The sequence below is a fragment of the Podarcis gaigeae genome, assembly GCF_964106915.1.
Source record: "Podarcis gaigeae genome assembly, chromosome: 1".
NCBI classification, from domain to species: Eukaryota; Metazoa; Chordata; class Lepidosauria; order Squamata; family Lacertidae; genus Podarcis; species Podarcis gaigeae.
In genome coordinates this window covers 133,190,640-133,208,173 of record NC_139678.1, presented here as the reverse complement: position 1 = coordinate 133,208,173, position 17,534 = coordinate 133,190,640, and the positions used below count along the sequence as shown (strand labels likewise).

General features: G+C 43.4%; 1 protein-coding gene across 1 annotated transcript in view; it reads right to left on the bottom strand.

The window, feature by feature from the left end:
* The window catches only part of COL6A2 (collagen type VI alpha 2 chain), a 44,243-nt gene that overhangs the window by 5,756 nt on the left and 20,953 nt on the right, over positions 1–17,534 (bottom strand). Inside the window, exons 19-28 of the mRNA XM_083706218.1 lie at positions 17,014–17,076; positions 16,219–16,269; positions 12,689–12,724; positions 10,897–10,959; positions 9,593–9,655; positions 8,317–8,352; positions 7,913–7,958; positions 6,838–6,990; positions 5,573–6,025; positions 4,560–4,598 (exon numbers count right to left, since the gene is read on the bottom strand). Of these exons, the coding sequence (XP_083562344.1) occupies positions 4,560–4,598; positions 5,573–6,025; positions 6,838–6,990; positions 7,913–7,958; positions 8,317–8,352; positions 9,593–9,655; positions 10,897–10,959; positions 12,689–12,724; positions 16,219–16,269; positions 17,014–17,076 (1,003 nt within the window). The remainder of the gene's footprint in view (positions 1–4,559; positions 4,599–5,572; positions 6,026–6,837; positions 6,991–7,912; positions 7,959–8,316; positions 8,353–9,592; positions 9,656–10,896; positions 10,960–12,688; positions 12,725–16,218; positions 16,270–17,013; positions 17,077–17,534) is intronic.

Genomic DNA, 17,534 nt, shown 5'->3' with positions numbered 1-17,534 from the left:
TACCATACACATTCGCCCACACAAAAGGTGGCAGGACAGTCATCTCAGAGTCTCAAGATGTAGAATCTTCATACCCACAAACCTAAATTTTCATTCATTGCATTGCTTTTTACAGTAATAGAATATCCTTCTTAATTTACATCAGTAATTTTGATGACAGTAGCTCACTAAGGAGGGCAAAAGATGTGCAAAATGGAGAAACGCATACATACAAAAACAAACAAATAGACCAGGAATGAAGCAAAGCCCACAGAGACCAAGTTCTAGCAAGGACAATCCCAGGGAGGTCCCTAGCAAGGATCCCTGCTGTTTGCTCCACACCAGTTTTGACCAGTGGATACTGAGCTGGGCAACTAATCTGGCAGACTAAATTACTGTATTTTTTACTCTATAAGACTCACCTTTTCCCTCCTAAAAAGTAAGGGGAAATGTGTGTGCGTCTTATGGAGCGAATGCAGGCTGTGCAGCTATCTCAGAAGCCAGAACAGAAAGAGGGATGGCTGCTTTCTCTGTGCAGCAATCCCTCTTGCTGTTCTGGCTTCTGAGATTCAGAATATTTTTTTTCTTGTTTTCCTCCTCCAAAAACTAGGTGAGTCTTGTGTTCTGGTGCGTCTTATAGAGCGAAAAATACGGTATTTCTAGGTGGGAGCATCCAAGGCTTTAGGGTGAAGACAGAGACAAGGGCTGCGGTTTGAATACACATTCCAAGCTGTGAAAACAAATGCTCTGGAATGCTGTGAATGTGTGTTCAAAACACTTTGGCCACAGTTCCGAATATCTGGCTGCACCCTGAGAATTCAAGAGGGAAAATATATGGGATCAATGTTTCCTTCCGTTACCTAGAAAAGTCCTTTCAGTAAAAAGACAGACAACAATTTATAGACAGACAATAGGGAGAGGAACACATATAGCTTTACAACACAGGATCAAAATTCCAGCTCATAAGTTTCTGCCATACTGATAGGTTGGCAATGCTATGTTTTGAGGACAGAAACAGACAACTTCCAACCACTGAGAAATGATCCATGTTTGTAATGGTGTGAAGAAGCAGTCATCTGTAAGTGTGTTGGTAAACTGAGGATTCCTACGCTCCAAAAATCACTTCATAATTAAGGGAAGTGGGGAATAGGAAAGGTAGGGATGCAAGTGTGTAGTTCATATTTTGCGGCTTTTAGCATGCTCAGAGGCTGCCATCATGTGGTTGGCAAGAGGGCTGTTCTTAGGCTCCCCACCCAAAAAGTCCACGCTGGAATGTTTCAAGAATATGTGAGTTTATCAGCACAGTGTGGTTTTTCAAGTGAGAAACTCAGGAAAGTCTGTTTTGGGGCCACCCTGCCTTGTTTGCTTTGTTCTCTACATGATAGCTCCATTTCTCCTCTGGCAAGGGCCAAATGAGCTGGTCTGGCAGTGAAGCTGCGTATAAGCCTTAAGAGCAGCTGAGAATGACTTTTTCAGAAGTTCCTATTTCTAGAAGCTTCTCTTGTTGCAATCGCCTAGCACTAATGAGAGCTCCAGCAAGATTTCTACAGATAAAGTGACATTTCTGACTAGCTTTGTGTTTCATAGGCAGAATGAAGTCCTATTCTTTTGACAGAGGCAGAGCACAGTCTCAGCAAAGGCCTATTACAGTATCTGGATCCCCAACAATCTCGCTGTGCACCATTTTAAAGGTGTCAATGAACAGGTCCATCCACTCCTGCCGCTCATGTCCAGTGGAAAACTTGGCTTTTTCGGCGGTATAGGCCAAGGTGGCCACGAGCTGGGTGTACATGCTGGGGTCCTGGATCTCCCTCGTGGAGTTCAGGAACTGGGCGATCATAGGTTTGGTGCTGGGGAAAGGTATCTTGTCTCCCTTTTCCATAGGGCGGAAAATAACTGGGTTTTCGATCCCAGGGTTCCTCCCATCTGCAAGTGAGTGTCAAAAGAATATTTTCAGGGCTTTCTGGTATGGCATGGACCTCTGGTTTCTATTCACTTTGATTCTGTATACCACACTGGTGTTGGGTTCTTAAAAGGGTGCTAGCCTGGGTGGAGTTAGGGTGGAGCCTTACGGATCTAGCTTGGCATAATCTGGGGGTTACTGGCTTTCCAGACCTGACTAAAATGGTTCTCCTAGTTTTAAACTGAGGTGGTAACAACTACAGTTCTATGTTCCCTCTCATCCTCAAACAGAATTTTAGGTTCAGAAAGAATTTCTCTTCTACTGCATCATAGGAATGTCAACAGTCTATCAAGTGAAAGACCAGCACCAGTGCCAGACGCACAAGAAGCAACGGAAAAGGATCCTACTGCATCAAACAAGTTCAGTGACAGAGTTACAACAGGAAAATAAGAAGGATGAAAATGTAATTCACTTTAATTAATTAAAGTCAGTGTTAAAGCTAATCAAGAGTGAACCCACATTTGACAAGTGAAGAGGGTGTTATTCCTTAGCCCTCTCCTTCCTGAACCATAACCACTCCAAAATCCATATCAGAGACTGGCAAACGAAAATATTAGAAAACAGCGTGGAAGCCATTCAGTCTGCATCTGACAAGAGTCTTAAGATGGGATGTGGGAGGAGGTATAAAACTCTTGTAGGTTCTATGCAGGTTTCAGGTTGTCATAAGGCATTTCAGGAAAAAGAAACATACAAGAAACATATCATCTTCCCTGGTAATACAAAAACCAGCTTTCACATAACCTAAAACCTGCACAACACCCATCACAGTCTCCTTTGGAGGCCTGCTGCCTCCTCCCATGTTCCATCTTCAGACCCTTACCAGGTATAGACTGGATGGTTTCAACACCAGCCAAGTCCTCACTCTCATTTGTTTGCCATCTGAACCAATTATTTGGAACAATATGGTTGGCCTAACAAAGGCATTCCCCTATTATGGATTTTGGAATGATTAAATGTCATTATTTTTATATAGGATACTTACTCAAGACATTCTCAAATCATACTTTTTATTGTGTATTTCTATGGATAATGGGTGGTACACAAATTTAATAAATAGAAAAAAATGAAACACTGTAATGAAAAAACCTCTTCTACATGCTTCAACCTTACGTAAAGAATGGAGTGGCTTGTTTAATTTCTCCACATTCCCTGGGAAAAGCCACATTTTACCACTGAATCAGAGCAAGTGGCAATCTGCAGAAAACTTGATACTGTTGCTCCAATTCAATGGTAAAAAACAGGTTTTCCTGGGGAAAGTGCAGGGACAGAAAAGACCTGCTTGGACACAGAGCTTTTAAGCCAGACCTGTGCCCAGAAACATGGCTCCTGACAGACAGAGACTCCTCAACAATTTGTCCATGAAGTTTGGTTCTAATGAATTCACACAGCTGAGAAACTCAAAGCAAACCTGCTCTGAAGCTGATGGCCTGATCGGAAGAGGCTGCACCGTCATATCACTGCAGTGAACACTACCTGTTCTATGTTCTAGGAGTTTAACTTTCTTTCACACTCATTCCTTCCTTCCTTTCCACTCAATTTATAGAACTACTAAGAACAAAAAAATACAACATGCATTACGGGAGAAGGTCCTTCCATCAAACCACACAGAGCAAGCATAAGCTATACCATTTAAAAACTCTATTTTTATCAATATACAGGCGGCAACCATTTTAGGCCTGCCCCATTGATGCACAATTGCCAACGTCTGCAGAAAAGGGCAGAATGAGGGGGGGCGGGTAAGGGGGGGCGCTTATGCATGCTCCACTGACACGAGCGGGGGCAAGAACAGAAACCCCACACTAATGAAAACTGCAACCAAATCTAAACTTAAATAATAGTAGGACTTATAGAACAGCACTAGAAATACTACGTATTGATCAACTCCCTTTATCTCTTTTAACTTAAGCAGGCCTTTGCCCTGATCTGGTTCCTCTATTCTCTGTCAGTTATAGAAAGGGTCTTGCCTGTTGTTCATTTGTGGGCTAGGATCAGCTTCTAACAAGCTTGACTGCGCAGTGCTGAACATATCCCTCTGATCCAGATTTAAAGGGTTGTGGTCTTTGGACTTCAGAAGCAAAGCTCAAAGAGCATTTGGTTTTCTCCTAAACCTGCAGGCTAGCAGTGCCTACTTAGCATGAGTGTCCACCACACTATGAGGTTTTATCCCGAGCTCATTACACATATGGCCTTGCAGACTAAAACTGGTCTTCCTCACGACTCTGCAAATGTGGAGCATTCCACATTCTTCCTGTCATAAACCTGTCTACTTGTTGTCTGGCTGGAGGACTGGAGCAGAAATCCCCACAAATGGAGTGTTTCTATCCTCTGACAGTTTCAGAGAAGGCTCCGGAATGGCCGCAATATTGGCACACATTCTCAGAGTGTAAATGGCTATTCCCATCCTAGCTGTAATGCAAAAATACATTTACTTGGAGATATAGATGATTAAGTAGAATGGAATAATGTTGAAAAGGAGACGTACTGACATTCTGGTCAACATAAGCTCTCCCTCCCCCACCTTCTGTTTGCTGGACTAGAACTTTCCATTATTTCTCCAAATCAGGTGATACAGTGAACAGGGAGGGGGTGGCAGGGACACAATGACAAATGCTTTTACCTGTTTGGCAGGGCAGTTCGGGGCAGACAATCTGAGGATCTGAAATAAGAATGAAGATGTTTGATTGAAACCATGCAGAACAATATTGGTCTAATAATGGTCAGGCACAGAGAAAGAGGTTTCTGCACCCCAGCCTCCCACGCCCCTCTTCATCCTGACAAGCAAGAGCTCAAGGACACAAATGCGCTTGAGGAGGAAACAGAGTAGGGCCAGAGAGAGACAGTCCCAAGGACTGCATCCAGCAGGTTCCCAAGAGCACAGGGTTCAACACCACATATGGGGCAGTTTCCCCAACCGCTGGAGGTAAAAAGAGGGCCTTACACTTGGAAGTAAATCCTATAGATCCAGGATTTCAGTCTCAACCAAGAGGCTACAGGGCATGTTAGTGACCTCCAGTTGAATGCCTGGGGATTGGCAAATATGCCAACAGACTCTCCACGTTTGACTCCTATGATGTGTCCTCCAACAGTCTGGCTTTGAAATTTATTCAGAGGTTTCTAGTTGGCTCAAAATATGGTGACTGTGCAAGATCAGCAGGACTGGCTTGCATCAGGGCTGCACTATTATTTTCAGGATGAGTTTTAGTTGGCACTGGGAAGTGATGTGGAATTAGTCTGGTTTATACAGTATTAATAATACTGGGATTGTGTGGATTTCTCCCAATACAGTTGTACACAATTTTTTTTTTTTTTACTTTTCAGTTTTAGTCCTTTTTGAAACATGTTGTGACCAGTCTGACACCCCTTGGGAAAGGATGGGCCCTAGATCCCATCAGAATGATGTAATGTAGACTGCTATTGGCTTTGATGTAGCCCATTATGGCCCACTTTGAACATATGGCGCCAGGAAAGAGAGAGAGAGGGAGAGGGAGAGGGAGAGGGAGAGGGAGAGAGAGGGAGAAACTGCTTTATATTGGAGAGGCTGTGACCATAAACCTCAAAGCAAAAGCTGAGGGAGTTAGGATCACATCCCCCTACGTCGTTCAATCCTCAGCGGGGGCAGGACTGACAGACCTGGACAAAGTTCATGCTCCATGCTGTCGATGAACTCATCAGCCACCAGCTCCGAAAACAACTTCATTCTCTGAACTCTCTTGTCGTCATCACAGGCAATCGAGCTCAGGGTCTCGTCTTCCTCCTTCTTGTTGAACATGTCACCAATCCCAATGGCATGGACTGTGACCCCCTTGCTGCAGAGAGCCGGTAAGTTGGACTCACTATCCCGAGGATCGTGGCGCCCATCGGTAATCACCACAGCAAACACCCGGGCTTTATCTCTCCGGCTCTCCTTGATGAGGGTGTTGTAGGCGAACTGAAGAGCAGAGGGGGTCCACGTGCCCCCGGCAATCCACTCCAGCTTCTTCACTGCCTCTTTGAAACTGGAGAGGGAGTCAATGCGGTCATCGTTCAGCTGGATGGCTTCAAATGTCCCTTCGTGGCTGTACTGCACCACCCCAACACGGGCGCCTGGCAGAGAAAGAAACCATCAGTTCCACCTCCCTGAACCAAGGGAGACCTCATTTCCCCTTAAGGCAGGCATCACATTGCCCTGCAGCCAGAGAGCCTTCTGAAAACCAAAGGCTCTGTATCTTGGGCTAGTGGTTTAAAATCCTTTGCATTTAGGGGAACAGTTAGGAAAAAGCTGCCCAGATGTAGTACAGACTTATGTAAGGAATATAGGTGCCTCTTCTCTTCTGCCATGTGTCTTCTGTCGATCACTTATAGAGAGTGTGGCACTCAAAACAGTTCTAATCAAAGGCATTTCTCCGCACACACAAGCTTTCCTGCAACAAATGCAGCACTTGCAGGACACAAAGTCAAAGCTGGATGTCCACAATTTGTTTGTACTGCAATTTGGAACAGGTAATAAACAGGTAAGATCTTCTCCACAAAAGAGTTAAGTCCCAGCTCTGCCATTAGACCTTCTGGCACACCTAGAACCATGGATTTCTCTCATTTGTGCTGCTGTTTGGAGAAGGAAAGAAACAGCAGAGAGATTCCTGCCACAATTCTCTTCTCCGCTCTTTGCACATGCCTCTTTCCCCAGGCTTCTGCACTGGCCACATGGCCCAGTGAGGGAAGGTAGGGAGCCAGGAGTTGGTGGCAAGCACAGTTAGATGGCAGACACAACACACGCTCAACATGATCAAGGCAAATGGAACACTTCTAGAAACCAAGAGATATTTTAGTTCCCAATATTGGGTTAGGCACTGCACAAGCATCTCGTCATCACACCTAATGTTCAGCAATAAAATCAGATTCTCAGCCATGCCACTAACCTGTCTCAGATTTTGGATCCTTGGCTATGGAACCCAGTCTGCTCACCACATTTATGACAAAGTTCTTCTCCAGGGTGAAATTGGTGTAGCCAATACTTTCTGAGCTGTCTATAACAAAGACTAAGTCCAAGGGGCCACACCGCTTCTCACAGTCTATGGAAAGCAGAGACAGAGCAGTCAGAAGCTTTGCATCCAAACACCATAAAACCAGCCTGCGACAGCACCAACCTAGAGGACCCTGGAACAGATGGCATGCTGTGTTATAAAGCAACGTATCTGAGGGACAACAAGCAGGCTATTAACAGTCCTTCCTTGTGTTTCCCAGTAACTGCAGTGTTCTTTCCTAGAGACAGGCAGGACACGGTACGGCTATTTCCAGCTCTTGCCTACAGGATCAGCAGTGAATACAGAGGAACAGTACCAAAGGGGTTGCTCCCAGCCTGGTTTCTGTATCTGGGCAGCACTGGAAGCCAGGAGCCTTGGCCTGGGAAAATGCAGTGGTGCCATCGCAACTGAAAGGTCTACATTCGAAGCACCTGTTCTTCAAGCCTTCTTGTAAGTGCAACCCCATGTAACCTAAATTTATACTTTGATTAACACTGTGATTTAGAAGTTTGAATGAGGCATGGGCACTTTTGCATATTCACAAGCTGGTGGGCCTGAGTCCGAAGTATGTTTGTTCTACCATACCACATCTAAGATACTTTTAAATCATGGAGTGTTACGAGGCATGCTTGAGGCATCACATCCCAAACCCAAAGCATGGTGCAACATTACCTCTCTCACTCTCTCCAAATTCCCCTCTTTCTCAACTTCTGGAGACAGTATTTCCTTTTCTTATATGTGATTAAACATTTCTTGGGAGTACCGAAGGCACAGTAAGATGTCTCTGCCAAACTGATGAAACCTATTTAGTCTCTGACCAAGCAAGGCTCCCATAGAAGGACAGAAAGCATGACTATGATCTTTGTTTGGGAATAAAATGCATCCTCCTGGGAGAGGCATCCTACTCTAAAGTAAGATTATGCAAACTAATTATTCTTATAAGTCAACAAGGAGAAGACTCCGAACCAACCACAACAGCCACAGGTCTCTCTGATGTATGCCATCACATCACAGTCCTATCAAGAAAAAGAAAGAAAGTAAATAAAGAGGTGCTCTGAATGTAAGGTCCTAAATTGTTTGATAGCATGGCAAGATCTGGTAGGAAATCAGTCAGTGCAGTTTGAGTGATGATTCTGCTAGTTTTCATTTGCATCTTGTTATTGTGAAAACTTGACTGAATAATACACAAGCTTTTCTTCCTCTACTGTGCACAAAAGGACATCGCTGCAGATTTCATCGGGAATATCTTCCACATAGTGGGAAGCAACCATTTGAATGTTCTTGCTATATTCCATGGCAAACTGGAACTGACACTAGATAGGTATCCTGCTCCACAGGTGGAAGAATAAATATAGGTTTTCTCTCTCCACTTACAGTCAGGCCAGGATCTCCAGCAGGGCCAGGGCCACCCTATAAAAAAATGGAGAAGAAGACTTCAGGGGTGTTTCATCTCTCTCTCTCTCTTATGCACATTCACCTATGCTCCATCCATGCTGCTGGGCTTGACTTGGCCACAGGAGCAGGGAAAGGATAATTTACAAGGCACACCATTTCCCGCAGCTGGAGACCAAGTTCCTTCTTCCCTCACAGAGGCCTCAGAACCAATTGCCTGGTGAGGAAGACAAGCAGCAGCCACAGGGGTGAAAGAACGTCATCCTCATCATCACTACTGTTTTAAACACACCATTTTTACTGTTTTAATAATTTGTGAATCTTTGTACTGCTTTTACGCAAGTCACCCTGGGAGCACTGGCAGCTCAAGAGCAAGTGGGCAGCGGCGGTGGCAGGGGGGGCTATAAGTGGAAAAGTGGATGAGCCTTACGTTGCTATCACTATCCATAGCTTAACTCTGCTGTCTGAAGAAGGACTTCCTTTTGCCTGTCCTTCAGCCTCCAACATTCAGCTTCGTTGGCTCTCCATGACTTCTAGTGTTATGAGAGAGGGATTGCCCCCCCTTCCCTTTCTCTATGGCATGCTGGATTTTATAAACTTCTGTCATGCCTCCTCTTGCTTGCATTTTCTCTCAAACTAAAGAGGCCCAAACGTTGCCACCTTTCTTCCTAGGGGAGTTGCTCCACCCCCTGGATCACTTTGCTTTCCCCCTTTCTGAAACTTTTCCAACTCTACAATATCCCTTTTAAGGTGAGCTGACCACTGAATTCAGATTCAGAATGCTCATCAAGGATAAAGGGACCCCTGGCCATTAGGTCCAGTCATGACCGACTCTGGGATTGCGGTGCTCATCTCGCTTTACTGGCCGAGGGAGCCGGCGTACAGCTTCCGGGTCATGTGGCCAGCATGACTAAGCCGCTTCTGGCAAACCAGAGCAGCGCACGGAAATGCCGTTTACCTTCCCGCTGGAGCGGTACCTATTTATCTACTTGGACTTTTGACGTGCTTTCGAACTGCTAGGTTGGCAATACTCATCAAGGATAATACATATTTATTTTTTAAAAAATCAAAATTTTGAATTCAAGACATATCTGTTTTCTCTTCCTTAAAATGGAAATCTGTACTCAGCAGGCTCAGGTTGTTCATTTCATTTTGTTTGTCTGGTGGCTGCTCATGTTGTGTAACATACAACTGCCCAGAATATCAAAGGAAGGAGCTGGCAAGATCTAGGGCCCAAGGCAACACTCAGCTGCAGTACCTCAGGGCCTCCTTCGCCTGGAGGTCCTCTGGGTCCAGGCTCACCGGGTGGGCCAGGATCAGCCTAGAAAAAGAGAGAGGGAAAGAAATGCATGCCTATAAGTTTAGCAACACAAATGGGGAAAAAGTATTTAAATTAACATGAATTCAGTGTCCTAGAGACCAGGAGAACCTCTACTTGCTTACCTGCCCATTACAATGTCTCAAATATTTTTTTTTACCAATAATTTCCATAGCACACAAAGTGTTTACTTATTCTTAGTACTTTTATCCTCATTGACAGTTGTGAAAAATATATATATTTCCTTCCTCTCTGCTATGAGAAGCAAAACTTCTCTCAAACCAGTTTCAACCCAGCTTGAGTATTGCCTGTCTCCAGCCTATCACATCTATTTTTTAATAGACATCAGCAACCTGAAAAGCAGGTGGAAATTACCAGATACACAGACTGAGAAACCTGAAACCCTTCTTCCTCTCCATGGAGGACAAACCCAGGGGCTAGCTAGATGTGGCAGGGGCCTCCACATTTGTTTTGCCATGTGATTGAGAGAATTTATGCAGCACCAGTATGGGAAACACCAGTGGACACCAGAATTTCTCGCAACAAAGATGTAGAGATCAAACCTGCACACATTCATCTACAGACATCAGTGTAAACAGGTCTGGGAAACATAGTACTATCCACATTCCCAGACACATGAGCGTTCAGAAGAACATGTGAGGCTCAAACTGTGTGCAGATGGATGTGCCGGCCCTGCCTGCCTTTTGTGCACTGAGCAGAAAGGTCTGCAGGGGGGTTCATGCTGTGCAGCAGAACATGGCAAGCATTTTCCAGGCCACTAGTAATCAGGTTCTGGATCAAAGGGAGAATTTAAACTGCATTCAGCTCAGCATGATTAGAATCTCCAAAGAGACTTTTGTGGGCAGGGGCTGCTTGTGTGCCCCTATGCAGTTTGTCCATTATTCTGAACAACCGAAGGGGGCTATGTTCACTGGCATTTAAAGATGTCTACATAGGATCAGCTGTTTAGAAGTGTGGCGTCCTACATTCAGCTGGCCTAAGATTAGGTGGTTCTAGAGTATAATTTAAAACTTATCAGGGAGCTCAACGTTTACGAAAGACAGGCATTATCCCATTGTCTCCTAGACTTATCACCCCAGACCCTGACAAGTGAAAGGGCAACACAAATTGAAATTTAGCTCCAATATCTTTTGTGTCCAGCAAATCCACATTGTGAATCAAACTAACTGTTTATGTTCCACACATTTGTTAGTAATAGGAGTGTAGAAGAGTAGTCTACTTACAGGTTCACCTCGTTCTCCTTTGCTTCCTGGGGGGCCTTTTAGTCCAAAGTCACCTCTTGCACCCTGTTCCAAAAAAAAAAATGTTAGAAGAATAAAGATTTTTCTTTTCTCTACTGCCCCCTTTTCAACCCCCCATTTATCTTTTATTATTCATTTAAGGGCACTTCTATTATTCCTTTAAAGCAGTTCTCTGTGCTGATGCTTGAAGGCTTAGAGCTAAGCTGGAAGTACAGAGGAAATGTACCTGAGCACAGAATGCATTTTTTCACAGACAAAATAGCAGTAAGCCTGGCTGTATAGAGACAGAGGTCCTCTGGCTGGGGCGGGACGATATGGGATTGGGGGTGCAACTCCCATCTCTTGCGGGGGCGCAGTTAGTGCCTGCACTGTCCGTTAAGAGTTTGGGTGTAATCTTCGATGCCTCCCTTTCCATGGAGGCACAGATTGCAGCTATAACAAAGGCGGCATTTTTCCATCTCCGCCAAGCTAAGCAGTTGGCTCCTTACCTCTCTCGCCCTGACCTAGCCACTGTGATCCACGTGACGGTCACCTCCAGACTGGATTATTGTAACTCGCTCTATGTGGGGCTGCCCTTGAGACTGACCCAGAAACTCCAGCAGGTGCAGAATGCCGCGGCGAGACTCCTTACGGGGTCTTCGCTGCGAGATCACATTCATCCAGTACTATACCAGTACTATTCATCCAGTACTATACCAGATGCACTGGCTCCCGGTGGAGTACAGGATCAGGTTTAAGGTGCTGGTTTTAACCTTCAAAGCCCTATACGGCCTAGGACCCTTGTACCTACGGGACCGCCTCTCCTGGTATGCCCCACAGAGGAACTTACGGTCTTCAAATAAAAACATCTTGAAGGTCCCAGGCCACAGAGAGGTTAGGCTGGCCTCAACTAGAGCCAGGACTTTTTCGGCTGCGGCTTCAACCTGGTGGAACGCTCTGTCACAAGAGACAAGGGCCCTGCAGGACTTGACATCTTTCTGCAGGGCCTGCAAGACAGAGCTGTTCCACCAGGCCTTTGGTCAGGGCGCAGCCTGACTCCCTCCTTTGGCAATCTTTATAGAACTTTAGTTTATGGTTGCCATCAATTTTGATGTTAATTAATTTTTATAATGTTTTTATAATGTTGCACTATTTTAGTGTTGTTAGCCGCCCTGAGCCCGGCTTCGGCTGGGGAGGGCGGGATATAAATATATATATTTATTATTATTATTATATTAAAATAATCTATGTCAACACTAGTTAAGCCTTGTATTGTATACAGTCATACTTTGGTTGTCAAACGCCTTGGAACTCATATGTTTTGATTCCCAAACGCCGCAAACCCGGAAGTGACTGTTCCCGTTTGCAAATGTTCTTTTGGATCCCAAACATCCGACAGGGCTTCCACAGTTTCTGATTGGCTGCAGGAGCTTCCTGCAACTAAGCAGAAGCTGTGATTTGGTTTTCTAAAGTTTTAGAAGTCGAACGGACTTCCAGAACAGATTCTGTTCTTCTTCCAAGGTACAACTGTACTTCATAATGGCACCAGGAGTCACAGCACTGAGCCACTTGAGAATGATTTAATTGGACAGAGCACAATGAGTGTGTGGTTTTCTGGCTCACTTGTGCTTTGGTGTTCCACCGATATGAAAAACAAGCCACACAACAGCTTCTGTGTGGACACAGCCTGAGAAGTGGCCCTCCATTGCCTCATATCCTCATAAGCATTTCAAAGAAAGAACAGGATCACTAGCTTTGTTAGCAGAATAAGGTGGCAAATGTGATCATACTATACCTCTGGTCCTGGAAGCCCCTTCTCACCTTTCTCACCCTGGAAACAGAGAAGAGCCAGTCAGCTTTCAGTTTCATGGGCTTACCCAGACATAGCAAGGATGGACAAATTCTAAAGTAAATGACAGTTGTGGCCAACTAGGCATCTAGAGTTGCTGAGCACAGGAATTTTCCAGTGGGTCCAACAGAAAGCAGGGGCTCTTAGAACATCTGATTAGCAGCCTCTTGAAGTGACCTCAGTTGATTCCAGACTGGGCAGAAATGGACGACTGGTTCCTCCACCCGGTCTATCCTTCTCCTGAGAGAGTGAGGTGTGGAGCACCCTCACTAAGGGCAAAGCATATTTTCTTAACTTATTTTATTTCACAAAATTTATGTACTGCTTACTGTACAGCAGGGTTTCCCAAACTTGGGTCTCTAGCTGTTTTTGGACTACAACTCCCATCATCCCTAGCTAGCAGGACCAGCGGTCAGGGATGATGGGATTTGTAGTCCAAAAAGAGCTGGAGACCCAAGTTTGGGAAACCCTGCTCTACAGAAAACCTCTAGAAAACCTCATTTTACTGCTGTTTTTTATGATCATAAAGTTTGTAAAAAGGAAAATTTTAAAGTTTCTTTGGCAAAAACCACACAATTTCAAATTACTGTTGAGGAGATGAAAAGGATAATCTTTTCGTTTAAGCAAGGGAAATCACCGGGTATGGATGGCATCCCAATAGATCTGTTGAGATTAGATGTAGAATGGTGGGCCATTAAACTTGTGCTGCTTTTTAATTCTATCTATCACTCGGCCCTTGTACCTAAGTCGTGGAACAACTTAATAGTGGTACCGATCTTTAAAAAGGTGATAGGAATTGCCAAGAGAATTATAGGCCTATAAGTTTGTTACCATGCATAAGTAAAATCTATGCCAAATCTCTGCTTATTAAATTGGAAGAATGGATGCTGATTAAAGGTCTACCTGGTAAAGAGCAGGCTGGTTTCAAGGCAGGCTCGTCAACTCTTGACCAGTGTCTAGTGTTAAGTCATCTTGTGGATAAATATGTCATGAGAAATAAACGGAAACTCTTTGTGGCATTTGTGGATTTAAAAAGTGCCTTTGATTCGGTCGACCGCAACAGATTATGGACTAAACTAGAACACCTTGGTATTGACCCATATCTACTTACACTGATTCAAAGTTTACATTCTAATAACCAAATATATGTTAAAGTATCAAAAGATGGTAGTCTTGCAGGTCCTATTCTGAATAATCGAGGAGTTAGGCAAGGCTGTATCTTGGCCCCTACCCTATTTAATCTATTTTTATCTGACCTACCATTATTCCTTCAAAGCGCAACCACTCATACTCCTTATTTAAACAATTGCCCACTCTCTTTATTACTTTATGCAGATGATGCTGTAATCATTTCACTCTCTGTTTTGGGTTTAAAAAAATTATTTAAGAGTTTCTCAAACTACTGCTCTCTCAATAATCTTAAAATTAATTATGATAAGACAAAGATTATGCAATTCAGAAAGAGAGGGAACCCAAAAGGCTGTATAATTAATGGACATCTAATACAGGAAGTTAAGCACTTCAACTATCTGGGAATCACATTTTTTAAAAAAATGAATTGGAATACACATATATGTGCTGCTATAGCTAAGGCCAAAGTGACAGCCCACCATATAAAGTCCTATTTTTTCTCTCCAGTAGGAAACAGATTCATCCCAGCTGTATTGCAAGTGATTGATATGAAACTTTGTGCCCAACTTCTATACGGCACGCCAGTGTGGATTTCAGGTGACCTCAAGAGGTTGGATAAATTTCACGCTTCCCTTTTGAGGTCATTATTAGGACTTGCAAACTCAGTAAAATATGAAACAATATGTTGTGAGCTGGGAATATTGCCTTTATCAGTAAGAGCATGGCTGAGGACCTTGAAATATTGGATCTTCCTCCATTATAGAGCCCTATCCCCTAATTCTCTACTTTACAATCTTTTAAGTGATAGTGCAATCTACAATCTATCTTTGATCTGTAGGAGAAAACTGGATTCGATAGGGCTCACTCTAACTGACTTTGAAATCTCAGATCCCAAAGATACATGGGAAATTATTAGGAAGACTCTCACAGAAAAAAGTGTTCTCGCCATGCTTGAGGTTGCAAAGCACAGCACCTGCTCTCCTATCCACTTAAATCTCCCTTTGTGTAGAGATTTCCAAAAGGGATACATGACAAATCTGAAGAAACATGAATCGTGTAGGCTGTTTATGTTGGCCAGATTTAACATGTTTCCCTCGGTGGTAGTGAGAGGAAGATATTTAGATATCCCAGAATCAGAGCATCTCTGCAAATGCAGGAAACAGGAACTCGATACTCTAGAGCATATATTCTTTTCCTGTGATTTTGGCAGTTGTGCCAGAAGAAAATTATTTGAGGCCCTAAAATTCAATAAACAGATTTTTACACAACCAACTGTTCAGAACATGCTGGCGGACAGCGATGATCAAATTACTTTAATAGCGGCCTAATTTTTAAGAGCTGTCCATGAAGAAAGAATGGGCCATGATAAAGAGACTTAGCGGTTTTTAATGGTAGATGATGTTGCTGCGTTGTATTATTATTTTATATTATATTGCATTGTGTTATTTATGTACATCGTTTAATTTCTGGGAGTTAAGAATAGGACTGTGCCCGTATTTTATACAGTTTGTATATGATGTTTGTGTGTTAATGTGTGGTGTGCTATGCCTAATAAAGGGTTTTGAATTGAAAACCTCTAGGTGGTTTACATGTCATAATCTAGAATATGCATTAAAAAGCACCAATAAAAGGAAATCAGGACTGATTTGCTCCCAGATTTCTTAGACGTGTCAAGGGGTTCAAAATGAAAAATGAAACTATAGTGATCTCTTGCAAAGATGTCTTTTTCAATATTTTGCTGTACATTGGCATAATCTAATGGACTCAGAAAAATACCCTCTTCCTATTGTATGCTTTAAATAATGTGTAATATAACTAAAGCAGAACTAGGTTTTGATTCAGATTTCACTATTTTCTTTCTTTCTTTCTTTCTTTCTTTCTTTCTTTCTTTCTTTCTTTCTTTCTTTCTTTCTTTTTTTTTATTTTTAATAGATTCCTATTTCTAGAGGACACTTAAAACAGCAAACTGATTCTGGAGTAGCTTTCACCATAATGATGATATACATCAAACACATAAGGAAAATAATATTTACTTTTAATAATTTGATTATTAGTTATTTGCTCATTTGTCCATATCAAGCACCTTATTTTGCCCAATCCTAAAAACAGTTCGAAATAACAACATCAAGCCCCATTCATATCTCTGGAATGATATTAAAAATTAAATCCTATTTTAATAACATTCAGTAAGTCTAGAAAATGGCAGCATTAAACTCGCGGCCCCAAATGGCTTGTTGCCGGAGCCGAAGGAGGCTGGAGACGAAGAATTTCTATAGCAATCTGTGAAGCCTCCTTTCCAACTGAGGCATTTCAATGTGTGAATACTTTACGTGAACAAAACATACCGCAGCTCCTCTTGGACCGGGATAGTTAAAGCCAGGTCTTCCTCTGTCACCCTAGAACGTTGTTTTAAAAAGAGAGAATGATTCTTCAAAGATTCTATATTTGCAGAAATGGCCACATCTCCCTTCCTTTGGAGTACAGTATGTTATGTCTTGGGGTTAAAAGGTCTGGCAAGCAGATGTGCATTGAGATGCACACTGAGCCACAGCAGAACTCAAGTTCCTAATTTAGTCAGCAAGAATCCCCCCAACAATAATGGCAACAAGACCTTTAATACATTGAATTACAGATACAGTGGTGCCCCGCAAGACGAATGCCTCGCAAGACGGAAAACTCGCTAGACGAAAGAGTTTTCCGTTTTGGAGGTGCTTCGCAAAACGAATTTCCTATGGGCTTGCTTCGCAAGACGAAAATGTCTTGCTAGTTCCTGCGGGTTTTTTTTCCTTTCCCCTCCCTTTTTCTAAGCCGCTTATCCGCTTATCCGCTAAGCCGCTAAAAGCCGCTAAAAGCTGCTAAACCGCTAATAGCGCTAATCTGCTAAGCCGTCAATGGGCTTGCTTCGCAAGACGAAAAAACCGCTAGACGAAGAGACTCGCAGAACAGATTCTTTTCGTCTTGCGAGGCACCACTGTACAAAAAATCTGGAGCTTGGACTGCTTAAGGAGAAAGAGACTTTCTGTGGCTAGAAAATTACCAGCATTAAAAGAGGCCAGTGATGAGGTCTGCGGGGTCAGATCAAAGCTACAATATCAAATGTAAACACAATCCTGTTGATCAAGGTTACACCTATGGCTTACCTTTGGACCTGGCACCCCGGGGTCGCCCCTGACACCAGCATCACCGGGATCCCCTCGTGAGCCCTGCAAAAGAGTGTTGCATAAAGCACATGGTGAGTTGGGTGTGTGTGTGCTGCTGTTGATCTGTACGAGGGGCAGAGATGCTACTACAGTTGTGATTTTCAACACGACAATGATTCCGTATGGCAGGAGGAAAGTCTCAGAGGAAACTCTTTTTGCTCACACACAAATGGGGGGCAATGTTTCTGATATTAAATCCTGATTGACATGGAATTTATCTGTGACCTCATGAAAGCTGAGACAAAATATTCCTAAAGCCTCCGCAGACTGGATTTTTTTGCAGGTATGTCATTGATGCTATAATAGTCCATCAATGGAAGATTTATACTAGATTGTCTGCACTCCATTCTACTTTATAAGTTCTTCTGTGAAGCTTCCCAGTGTCTCTGCTTTATTGTCATTTGGCAGGGAACTCCTGCACTATGCAGCACAAGGAAATCAGGACAAAAAATAAGGTAGAA